Here is a 12,654-nt window from a genome sequence, read left to right on the forward strand (position 1 = left end):
ACATGTTCTATTTATAGTCCTGGGAATAACCCATTTAAATAACATCGATATAGTGCATTTCTTGAAAATCCACAGACCTACAATGCTAGATACTGAGATCGTCCATATGTCACGAAAATGTAACACAGGGCTGTTTGTCTGGTAAGTACTCTTATAAACATTATGGATCTTTTATCGTGAGAGGGGGATACAACATGGACACTCGGACCTTATCCCCGCGTAAGGAATACACCTTATTATATCATTATATCGCTAATCCCGACCCGGTCGCTTAAACTTTTGACGCATACAACAATCACTTTTCCATTGTGGCGTCAGATGTTTTGTTTTATGACGTCACAATTTTACGAGAACCTGTTTGATATCCAGTAATGTCGGACAAATAGCGATAAGGTGTATGGGAGGGTTTTATTTTGGTGTAAGACGTTCAGATTTTTCGTTTTCTCCCCTTCAACACATAGTAAAATAATTTGCCCAATTACACCCATTGTTCTTTTCATGCATCACTTCAACAGTATATAAAGGTTATTTCTGTACAAATTGAACATGTTGAAGCAGTTTCTATTTTTCTTACTTTCGATTTGAGACCCAAATGATACCAATCCAAATATAGTTGTATAAGTCCGAGTCAGCCTTGTCCGTAAGCCATAATAGTGTCCTGTGAAAAAGTGTCCACATGGACAGTTTTTCATAGAATTTTGGTATTTAATAATGTCCATTGCAATGTAATACTGTCCCTCAAATGGACAGATTTTTACTGTAAAAGATATGAAATAGTGTCCACCCACAGGACAAATTTTTCATAGAAGTTGCTATTAGATTGTGTCCTCCAAGGGAAGTAATACAAAGGTCATTAAAAAGTTTTATTATACTTGAATTCTAATTAAAATATTATGAAGGATTGGTGAGAAATTGATTTATATACAAATGCAAACAAACAAATAATGGATGGAAGTGAATATAGAGAAATTTAAGTTCTTAGAAATTCCCAGCAAATGGTGATGACAATGAAAGAATAACAATAAAAAGAAAGTGTAAAATCAAATCTGAAGAACTTAACTATATAGATATAGGAAGATGTGGTGTGAGTGCCAATGAGACAACTCTCCATCCAAATAACAATTTAAAAATTAAACCATTATAGGTTAAAGTACGGCCTTCAACACGGAGCCTTGGCTCACACCGAACAACAAGCTATAAAGGGCCCCAAAATTACTAGTGTAAAACCATTCAAACGGGAAAACCAACGGTCTAATCTATATAAACAAAACGAGAAACGAGAAACACGAATATATTACATAAACAAACGACAACTACTGTACATCAGATTCCTGACTTAGGACAGGTGCAAACATTTGCAGCGGGATTAAACGTTTTAATGGGCCAAAACCTTCTCCCTTTTTCTGAAACAATAGCATAACATCACAACATATAAAAACATACGATAAAATATCAATTGGCAGACTTAACTCAATCAAAAAACGTATGATTACACAATGAACGAATAAATTTGATCTGCGATATCTGAATACAAATGCACAGTTAATTAAATATTAGAGACAAACATTCATGACCAAAAGGCTAACAAAAAAATTCAAACACACTGAGAAATATTTAACCAATCAATGTTCACTTTAGAAAAAAACCCGGTTTTTTATAATCTTGAAGTTTATACAAATGTTGTAAGAATAAGTGAAAAATTGAAGATATTACAAATAATCAAAGCTGGTATACAGCCAAGATCCATATAAATGAAAAATGACAAAAAAGCATTATAAACAGTATCAACAGGTCGAATTAACAAGAAAATACGATTTGTATTTATTATGTCAGAGAAGAAGGCAATAGAAAATAAATAATGTCCACTGCCATGAAATACTGTCTCATAAGTGGGCAGCATTTTACATCAACTTTTGTAGTAAATGTTATTAAATTGTGTCTTCCAAGGAAAATAAAACTGAACAGTATCTGTTACTTATTTGAGTTTGAATTATACGTATATAATTATATTATAAAGATAAGGATGGTATGAGGGCCAATGAGACAGCTCTATATGTCAAAGTAACAATTAATAAAAAATTGCAGATAGAGTTAAAACATGTAAAATACATTCAGTAATGACAAGGTAATTGATCATTTAAAACTTTCCTGGTCCGCGAGTGACACCAACCTCAAAATACACTAAACTGTGATAAATAAAGTTAAGTAACGATTGGAAAACTTTCTGAAAATAGCCCTGTATTGAAGTGCATTGAATTCTCCTCCAAAATCTGAGATAATAATTGTTCTACTCTTTTTTTTTCAGTTGAAAAGAAACGATACAGCCATCCTCTTAAATAGACGTTGCAATACTATAACTACGACATAATGGAATACAGTTATGGAACGCAAGGTAGAATGGCTGAAACAAGTTCTAATCAAAGTGGAAGAAACATAGAGAGACGTGCCTTGCGCGAACAGAAAACAGAGTCGAAGAAAAAAGGTCAAAAATTATATCTCAACATTATCAACTTTGATGGAAATGAAGAACAATTAAGGAGCCTTTTGGAGAAGGTAACACGCAGGTCATTTCCTTTTAAAGAATTCCGACATGGAAATGGAGGCGCAAACTGTATTGCAGAGTTCTCCAGTGCGAGGCAAATTAAAGAAGCCCTTTACGACTTTGTAACTCACAATAAAAAGTCGAACATTAAAATAATAGCAAGACAAGAACTTGTTAAACGTCAAATTTCGACAGAGAGCAAGTTGTCACAACATTTAGACAAGATGACGAACGAAACTAGTGATGTTCTTTCTACGCACCAAGGCCAGATAGATAGTATTAAAAACAGAATTGATCAAACTGGATATAAAAAGAAAGGATTCATGTCAATGGACGAATTCAACCGAGTAGAAGGCGAAGTAAAAGCTTTAAAATCTAAGCTCAAAGAAATGGACCTGCAAAAGAAAGAGTTTCGGGATTTCTTACAATGCACAATTGACAAACTTGAAAAAGTAAGAAAAACAAAAAAGATTGATTCAGAAATTAAAATGATATATTCAGCATTCCAAGTCGAGTGTGCCCGATTGAGTTCTGCTTTACCAATGTACGCCCGAAGAACAGATATAATATCAATGGTAACCGAAAACAAGGTTTCAATTTTACTTGGGGAAACAGGATCTGGAAAGAGTACACAAGTAGCACAGTACATGTACCAGGCCGGATTAGCTAACACAGGATTCATAGTGTGTACTCAGCCACGTAAAATTGCCGCCATTAGTCTTGCAACACATGTTTCACAAGAAATGAAAACATCTGTTGGACAACTTGTAGGATATAAAGTAGGAATGCAAATAAAGCAGTCACATGATACGAAAATACTTTATATGACTGATCATATGTTATTAAACGAATGCCTTAAAGATGAGAACTTCTCTGCCTACTCGTGCATCATTGTAGATGAGGCCCATGAAAGGAGCATTTATACCGACCTGCTTTTGGGTATGATTAAAAAGAGCATTAACAACAGACCAGATCTTAGAGTGGTTATCACCTCTGCAACTATTGACCCTGCAGTGTTTGTGGATTACTTTGGAATATGTCCAGTACTGTCAGTGTCCGGTCGAATGTTTCCGGTAGACGTCACGTAGACAGATGACGAATTAACGTCAGAAAATTATGAACAGGCTGCATTAGACAAGACTATAGAAGTTCATCATAATGAAGAATAAGGGGACATTCTTACATTTCTGACATCCCCATTAGAAGTGGAAAGATGCTGTAATGCTTTTGAAAATGCATTGAATTCCGAGGCTGACTTTATTTGTTTACCACTCCATGGGCGTTTACAACCTATTGAGCAACAAAAGGTATTTGACCCACCTCCGAAAGGCAAAAGGAAAATTGTGTTTGCCACAAACAGTGCTGAAACATCTATAACTATTCCAGGGATAAAGTACGTCATAGATACAGGTGTGGCTAAGGAAATGCAGTTTGATCCGAAACGAAACATAAGTGCCCTTTGCGTAACTACAATAACAAAAAGTTCAGCAGATCAGAGAAAAGGACGTGCAGGCAGAACCGATGCCGGAAAATGTTTCAGATTGTACTCATTAGATACCTATAATGACATGGCGCGAAACTCACGACCGGAAATACTTCGCGTTCATCTAGGACATGCGCTGCTAAAACTTATGGAACTCGGTGTAGTTCCATTAGACTTTGATTTTGTGCAAGCCCCTCCGCGTGAAATGATGGATGCTGCCATGGAAACACTAGAGTCGGTAGGTGCAGTGTCTAATGGAAAGATAACACAACTTGGGAAATGGATTGCAAAACTACCTATTGATCCAAAATTTGGAGGATTCGTTCACGATGCAATTAAGGAAGATGTAGGCATTGAAGCTTTAATTTTATCTGCCGGTTGTGCAGCAGGTGGTTCTATCTTTTACCGATCTGGATCAAACGAAGAGAAAAACAAAGCGGACAAACTCAAAGTAAGGTTTTGTCATGAAGGTGGAGATCTTATGACAATGCTAAATGTTTACAGAGAATGGCACGACCAACCGGAAAAAACAAAAGCGGCTTGGTGTTCCGAAAATTCTATCAACGGAAAATCAATCCGTGGAGTTCGAGAAACAGTAAATGAAGTTTTGAATATCTTAAAAAATGACCTTGGAGAAAAGCCAAAGTTTAAGCTGAAGTTACCCTCTGACGTCGACAAGAAATTGCAAAAAATGTTGTTCAAAACATTTAGTCGAAATATCTGCCATTACTTGCGACATGAAAAAGCAGGATATCTTGTTGTTAAGAAAGAGCAACAAGTACAATTGTTCCCTGCATCTTCATTGAAATCACTAGGATTACTTCCAAACTGGATCGTTATAGAACAGGTTCTGAAAACGTCACGTGACTTTGCAGTTTATGTCACAACTGTTCTCGACGAATGGATTCAAGAAGCTGTGGAGAAAAACTGGCTGCAACTAAATTCAGACAGTTTAAATAAGCAGCGAGTTGAGCTACTTGTAATGTTTGAAGTTGGAGAACAGGTATTTAGAGAGTTTGTTGGTCCACGTTATTCAAAATTGCGAGAACTAGAGAACTCGTTCAAGGAAACAAGTAATGAAAAGGTTATAATTCTTGAGGCGTCAAAAGAGGTAGGAGAAATAAGCCTGTATACTCAACAGAATTGTAATCCAGATATTGGCACCATTGTTACAAATAGAGTGGACAGATTGAGAGAGAAAATGCAACAAGACAAAAGCGAACAATTTTTTTCATCCACAAACACCGGAGTTCGGGTTGTAATAGGTTCTGGTCTGAATGTAGGTGATGTTTTGATGGTAGATGAATACAAAACGATTTTCATTACAGGAATTCCAAAATTCCTTGAAGAAAGAACAGAAGAAGAAATAACTAAAATGTTTGAACGATATGGTAAAATTGTCAAGGTTGAGAAATTTTGGAAAAGCAAGAACCCAAACAATTGGGGGAAAATCACATATGAGAAGAAAGAGGATGCCGAACGAGCTGTAACCATAATGCGAGAAGGGGTTAATATAAAAGCAAGACCTAGCGTCGGATTTCAGAACTCCGACATTCGTGGATTCAGAACTAAGCTACAATGGTGCAGAAGGCCATCTAGAGGATTTGGGTTTGTTAAATTTACAGATTTAACGACTGCCTTAAGAACAAGGATAACTCCAATAGCTATTGGCGGAACTATGGTCCGAATTAAACCAAGTAAGAACGGATCGAATGAAGTGCATGTTGCTAACCTAAATCCTCATGTGAATGAAGATGTATTACGTCAGGGATTTATGGATGCTTTAGGTCTTGATCCAGGTGACATAGAACGTGTTTCAGTGATCCGACACAAAGTTAACACACCACAAGATATGATACACATATGTCGCCAACGCATTCGTAAAAAGGTAGAAGAGTATGTTCACGAAGGCTCATATGACTTAGATTTAAGACCCCCTAGAGAGGCTGACTTTACTTTTCTAGTCTTTGTATCATTTTCGAAAACAGAGGAAGGTCTTGCTGCATGCGCAGGAATGGATCATGGTTTTACAATGAATGACCAAATAGTAACAATGAAAGCAGACTTAAAAACTTCTTTAATTATTCCAAAACTCGTTTATACCAAATATTGTGACATTGTTGATAAATTGGTAGATAAATTGTCACGAACAGAGAACGTGAATATACAAAAGAAAGAACTGCGAAACGGGAACATGGTGGTGAATTTGCACTCTGACATTGTAGAGACTATCATTAAGGTGAAGGCCGATATTCTAGTGGCAATTAAGGGGAAGGTAATGGACATTGACTCGCATGAACATATAAACAGTCTCTTTACCTGGGATGGAAAACGATTGATTAAGACTGTTATGGACAAAACTGACACCACTGTAGTGTCAGATGAAAGAATCCTGTCGCTGTCTGTTCACGGAAAAGACGAAAATCAAATGAGAGCTATTAAAATGCTAGAGGAATATTTAAAGGAATTGAAAACTAGCAAGTCGAAAACTGTTGCCTTGAAAGGTGACGATAAACCTCCTGGCGTGATGAAAGAGATTATGTTGCGGTATGAATATGATCTAAGTAAGCTTGTCCAGGAATCTGGAGTTGGATGCATAGAACTTAATCATCGACTACATCTGATTACTCTCATAGGGAAAACTGAAGCTATAGAGAAAGCATGCTCACTTATAGACACAATGATCTCACTGGTCATTAAAAAGCGTCAAGAATGCAAGCTGCAACCTTCAAAAACTCGTGATTGCATGGTATGTTTCTGTCCAATAGAAGAAGGTGAGATGTATAGACTTGAAGCTTGTGGGCATCCATATTGTAAAGATTGCGTCGAGCTTCAGTTCAAAACTGACATTAAAAACAATACACTCCCACTAATCTGTAGCGGTGAAGGGTGTAATGAATTTTGGACATGGAAGGATATTTCAAAACTTTCCGTCACTACTGGAATTCCTACAAACCTCTTGGTGAAGAAAGCTACAAATTCGTTTGTGTCGCAGAATAAGAAAGCGTACAAGTATTGTCCGACAGCAGACTGTCCTCCTATTTATCGTGTGACTGAGAAGGAGAGACTCTTTAGTTGTCCAGAATGTGAAGTTCGTATCTGTACAGCATGTTAAAACCAATTTCACGATGGTCTTACATGCAAAATGGTCGAGAGTATGAAGAAGGACGACGGCGGGTTGAAACTATGGATGAAACAAAATGCTGGAAGAGCGAAATACTGTCCCAAATGTTCAACTCCGATTGAAAAGATTGAAGGATGCAACCACATGACGTGTCGTGGTTGCAACGCACATATTTGTTGGGTATGCCTCCAGTACTTCAACACTTCTCAAGATTGTTATGGACATATGCAACGGGCACATCAAAGTTTTGTTTAGACATGAACGTCGTTCGGTAATATTGAATAGTCGTTTAAGATATTTATGCAAAATTCAACGGAACAAGTATGCTGTGCGCAAGTGGTTTGTTTAAACTGTTACATACTATAAGTAATCATATTAACATTACTAGTTTATTATATGCTATTTGCATTAACCATGCTGTTTTGTTTTACGCTAGGATTTGGAGCGTTTGAAATTGCGCAGAGATTAGTTTTATTGTTCTCATGCATATCTTTTGGTTTTTGCAATATATCATTACTTTTGTACCCATTCACCTAAAATCAACCATTATTTGCTTCATACACAAAAGGATAATTGGTAATTTTTATTTGTCAAGCCCTGTCTTGGATTAGTTTATTTTTAAGACATTCAATATTGATGTATGACTCATCCTTAATATTGCAACTAAAATAATGATCCGGACCGCGCTTTCAAAAAATTATTGTTACTTTTTGCATTCCCATTTTTAGCAGTTAGATTAAAATGGTTAAATAGCTGTCATAGTAAATAAATCTGAAAAAAGGACGAAAAGTGAAAACCAATTAAAAAACTTTGTTCACGATTAATTTTTTAAAGTCGTTAAATGTATAGAGTTCAGTTTCTTGTATATTCCTCCATTACTTGTGGAGCACTACCCAAAGGGTATAGTTTTAGCAGCTATGTACACCTTAAAACACAAGGAAACAATTAATTTAATATATACAGATGACTGAATTTGGTTATAATAATCACTAAATACATGTAATAAATATCATAATGAATTCATAGGATTGTCATAAGGCCATAGTTTTTTTTATTTTTATTTTTACGAACCCTCCTACCCTAATTTTTGCCAAATAGGAAAACAAATAAAATTAAAAATGTTGATTTTTAATTTTTTTTCTCCTCCGACCCAGTGTTTTTCATGCAAAAAAAAAAATTTTAGTTCATAACTGCATGAAGGAATCCAAATTTATGCTCTTGGTGATTTAGTAAGTTGTTGCACATTGATTTTCAATTCAAACCTTGTCAAGAAAAAAAAATTAGTTGTTACACTAGCAGAAAATCTCCTGGTGAAATAAAAAAAAAAATATTTTGATATTGACGGTTGGTATAAAAAAAAATCAGCAGCAGCAGCAGTTTTTTTTTTTTTTTTTTTTTCGTCCTCCTACCCATTGGTTTTGTCAAAAATTTCGTAAAACTAAAAATATAATAAACTATGGCCTTATAAAGTTTGAAAAGATATATAATAATTCATATGTGCTGGGGTGTAAGAAATGTTAAGAAAAACTGCATATATTTACAAATAAGAATTAAAATGTACGTTTATGCTTTAAATTATTAAATTTTATTTTTCATCTATTTAGATTTTGTTTGTTATATGCAGTAAAACAATGCTTGCCAAAAGCACAGGACCAATGTCATCACTTGGAATCAGACACGTCTTATTCAATGCCGTCATTTTGCCTCAGTAACTGAATCAATGCCATTACTTGACATCATTATTTACTGAATCAATGTTACCGGGCTGATATATCTCATGCTCACCATTTTTCATCAGTCGTTAAATTGAAACAATGTCGTCAATCTGCACCAAAATTAAATCAGCCAATATCATCCGTTGGAATATGTTACATAAGCAATGTCATCATCATGGCACCAGCCAGTGAATTGATGATGTCACTTGACTAATGTTCTCTTAGTGACATCATTCACAAGAAGATGTCATCCATTAGAATCTGTGACTTAACCAAGGCCATCCTTTGGCACCAATCAACTAAGGTCATCCTTTGGCACCAATGATTGAACTGATGTTAGTTGTTTGTAACTGTTTTACATACATTTTTTTCGTTTATTGTTTGTACATTAATTAGGCCGTTAGTGTTCTCGTTTGAATTGTTTTACATTAGTGAATTCAATTCTTGGCCTTTAATAGCTGACTATGCGGTATGGGCTCTGCTCATTGTTGAAGGCCGTACGATGGCCTCATGATGTTAATTTGTGTGTCATTTGGTCTCTTTAGTCCGGCCGATTGGTGCAGAAATAGAGCAGAATTGCTCACTTGATGAGGAAAGCATGAAACTTTGCACAGTAGTTCTTTATTGTATATACTTTGATTATGGCTATGGACCCACTCAGAAAAATCCAATATGGCTGCCGTTTTCAAGATGGCGGAAAACGTGATGAATATTAAAATTTTCCGCAAGATATTTTATATAATTTCGGAAAGTAAAGTAAAGATTCTTTAAAAATGGTATCCATTTTTTGGAATCTGTTATTAATTAGTTTTAAAACATGAATAACATAGTTTGCTTTTTTTAGAACGCATAAAAAATAAGTATGGCTGCTTATACAAAAACAAATACTGACAATCTATAAATTGTATTTATATTTTACATGTCATTGTTATTGTTCTTGAATAACTTTCAGTTTTAAGGGTTTGAAATGAGCTGAAGTGAGTCTTAGTCCCTGTCACACTCTCCACCACATTTACTCAGGGCGATACAGGAAAGCATAGCCTTCAAACATTTGCACCTTCCTCTGAAACCATTCTTACAACCGCATTTGATCAGCTCATTACAACATGCAGATGCTTCCTGCAATGGAGTCCAGAAAGGTACCCACATTTTAGATTTGTTCCTTTCCCATCCCCATTCTCCAGGATCAGTAAATGAAGGAGAAGGTTCAAGACACCTATCCCAACACTGGTTTGCCATATAACATTCCCTTTTTGAGTGTTCCAGTAGGGCTGCTTCTGTTGGTGGAATGTTGTCAATTGCTCTCCCCTTTCTTGTAAACAGATCTTTTCTAGCTTCGTTCACCTTCAAATTCTCACTTGTTTTATCGTACATTGGTATGACAAAGCGCTAAATATCTTCCATGAGGTCCGACAAAACATCACATGCTAATTCCTCATTGCTTAAAAGGTCAAAAGTTCCTGTAATTTCATCATAACTTGTCCAAGTGTCCCATGCACTTTTTTTCCCTTGTTTGCAAATGAAGAATCTTGGTCACATCCTGTAAATGCATGCGGTTTGTGCAATACTGGATTTTTTTTTGGACGCATGTCGGCCATCTTGAAAAAAGCCGCCATATTGAATTTTGAGAGTGGGTCCATAGCTTATATTGCTCAGTACATACAAATGAACCATCATGCAAAATTTGGTGCTTTCCTCATCATTTGAGCAATTTTTTCACCAATCGGCCGGACTACTTGTAGAGAGTTGTCTCATGGACAATCATACCTCATAATCTTTTTTATAAGTGACGTAAGCAATGTCCGCTAGTGGCATACGTCATTGTACTAAAAAAACCAACAACTTGAACCCAATCTTATATTTGGTATCAAAATGAGAACCATTGACATCACATGTTATAAGTAACTGACCCAAAATAATGACATCCAATGATATCACATAACCAATGTCACCAGTCACTTGGCATTATCCAGTAAACCGATATCGTCTCTTAAGTAATGTCTTTTGTTGACATCAGTCATCGAACGAAATAAATGGCATCCCTTTGAATATGACAATAAACTAATGGCATCCTTTGGAATCCGTCGCTTTACCAAAAACACCCCTTAAAATCCGTCACCCAATGTCGTCTCTTATAACCCGTCACTTAACCAATGTCATCACTTGGCACCAACTAATAAACCGATATCACCACTTAAGAAATGTCCTGTTGTGGCGTCAGTCACTGAACCAAATAAATTCAATCCCTGGAATCCGTCACTTAACCAATATCAACCCTTGGAATCCGTCACTTAACCAATGTCATCCTTGAATCCGTCACTAAACAATGTCATCCATTGGAATCCGTTACTTAACAAATATCTTCCCTTGGTATCCGCCACATAACAATGTCAGCCCTTCAAATCCATCGCTTGACCAATATCATCCCTTGAAATCCGTCACGTACTGTCATCCCTTGAAATCCGTCACTTAATGTCATCCCTTGGAATTCGTCACTCTGATTCAATGTCATAACTTTGAATCCGTCACTTAAATTTATGTCATTCCTTGGAATCCGTCACAAAACAAATGTCATCAATTGAATCCGTCACTGAACTAAAGTCACCCATTGAATCCGTCACTAAACTAATGTCACCCATTGGAATCCGTCACTCAAAGTCATCACTTGGAATAAGCCACTGACCAAATGTTTCAATTGGTATGAAAATATTTTCGAACAAAACTTCTACTACTCTCGGCTCAGAGTTGGAATGAATTTTTGTCTAGTCCTTATTTATAGACATCCATATATACATATACATACAATTGTATGCAGATCCAGGATTTTGAAAAGGAGAAAAAAAAGAGAAGATAATGGAGGAAAAAATGGCGAAGTTAGGGGACGACCATTTGATATTCTGGGGGGGGGGGGGGGGGGGGGGGGGCAGGAGGATTTGTTTTTGATCGGTTATTTATTTTTGTAAACTGAGAGGACAGATTATTCATTTTCTGCACTATTGAAGCAAGATTTTTCATTTTCATTAAAGCAAGGGACTGATTATTCATTTTCACAACTATATTTATGATATTCGAAAACTTAGTTTTTTAAATATTTGTTAATTATGAAGAATACATATTGTGTACCATTTAATCAAAATTAATCATTATCCCCTGCAGAAAATTTAAGAATTAAGATTTTATTCATAACCTCAGACACATACTTGTGTACAAAAGGACAATACATACAAACATATTCAGATGATACATAGCGAGACAGGACAAACGAAACACAAATACATAGTCTATTATAAAAGACAATTGGTATAATTAGATTAAGTATTTTATACTTTTCTTCACGAAATGAATCTTTATATATTCCCAAATTAATATAAATATATTGCATACATACATATTCATAGTATTACAGTTTGTTTTTACCGAGCGTCCTTAAAAAAGTATTGTCAAACATATTTCGCCGAGCTGAGCGAGGCAAAAAAAATTTTGAAGGGTTTTTGAACCGCTGAAGGCCCAAGAAGCTATAGACCTGCTGAGTTATTTTTTATTTTCAATACATTGCAAGTCAGGTAATTTATTTTCAAACTACTAAAGAACAAACCATTCATTTGTGTGATTATCACGGCTGAGTTTTTTATTTTCAAAATCCTCCTGCCCCCCCAGAATATCAAAAGGTCGTCCCCTTAGGCACAGAACATATATATACATTACATTAAACCAATTAAATGATGGATCCATAACTGGGAGATCTGACTCGTTGTCCCATACCTCTAAATATGCCATGTGAGCCAAAACT

The 12,654-nt window shown here is 35.7% G+C and overlaps 1 protein-coding gene across 1 annotated transcript; it reads left to right on the plus strand.

Moving 5' to 3' along the window:
* Positions 1-2,307: 2,307 nt before the first annotated feature.
* On the plus strand, positions 2,308-7,442 carry LOC134683600 (uncharacterized). Its single transcript, XM_063542907.1, has 2 exons — positions 2,308-3,626; positions 3,711-7,442. The coding sequence occupies exons 1-2, from the start codon at positions 2,368-2,370 to the stop codon at positions 7,138-7,140; spliced, it is 4,689 nt and encodes a 1,562-aa protein (XP_063398977.1). The 5' UTR covers positions 2,308-2,367; the 3' UTR covers positions 7,141-7,442.
* The last annotated feature ends 5,212 nt before the right edge of the window (positions 7,443-12,654 follow it).

This window comes from Mytilus trossulus, chromosome 9, assembly GCF_036588685.1.
Source record: "Mytilus trossulus isolate FHL-02 chromosome 9, PNRI_Mtr1.1.1.hap1, whole genome shotgun sequence".
Classification (NCBI taxonomy): domain Eukaryota; kingdom Metazoa; phylum Mollusca; class Bivalvia; order Mytilida; family Mytilidae; genus Mytilus; species Mytilus trossulus.

Excerpts from the sequence above, each read along its gene's own strand:
- LOC134683600 (XM_063542907.1), top strand. The coding sequence starts at position 2,368 with ATGGAATACAGTTATGGAACGCAAGGTAGAATGGCTGAAACAAGTTCT. Across the intron at positions 3,627-3,710 it reads ATGTTTCCGGTAGACGTCAC|AGGGGACATTCTTACATTTC; the intron begins GTAGACAGATGA and ends TAATGAAGAATA.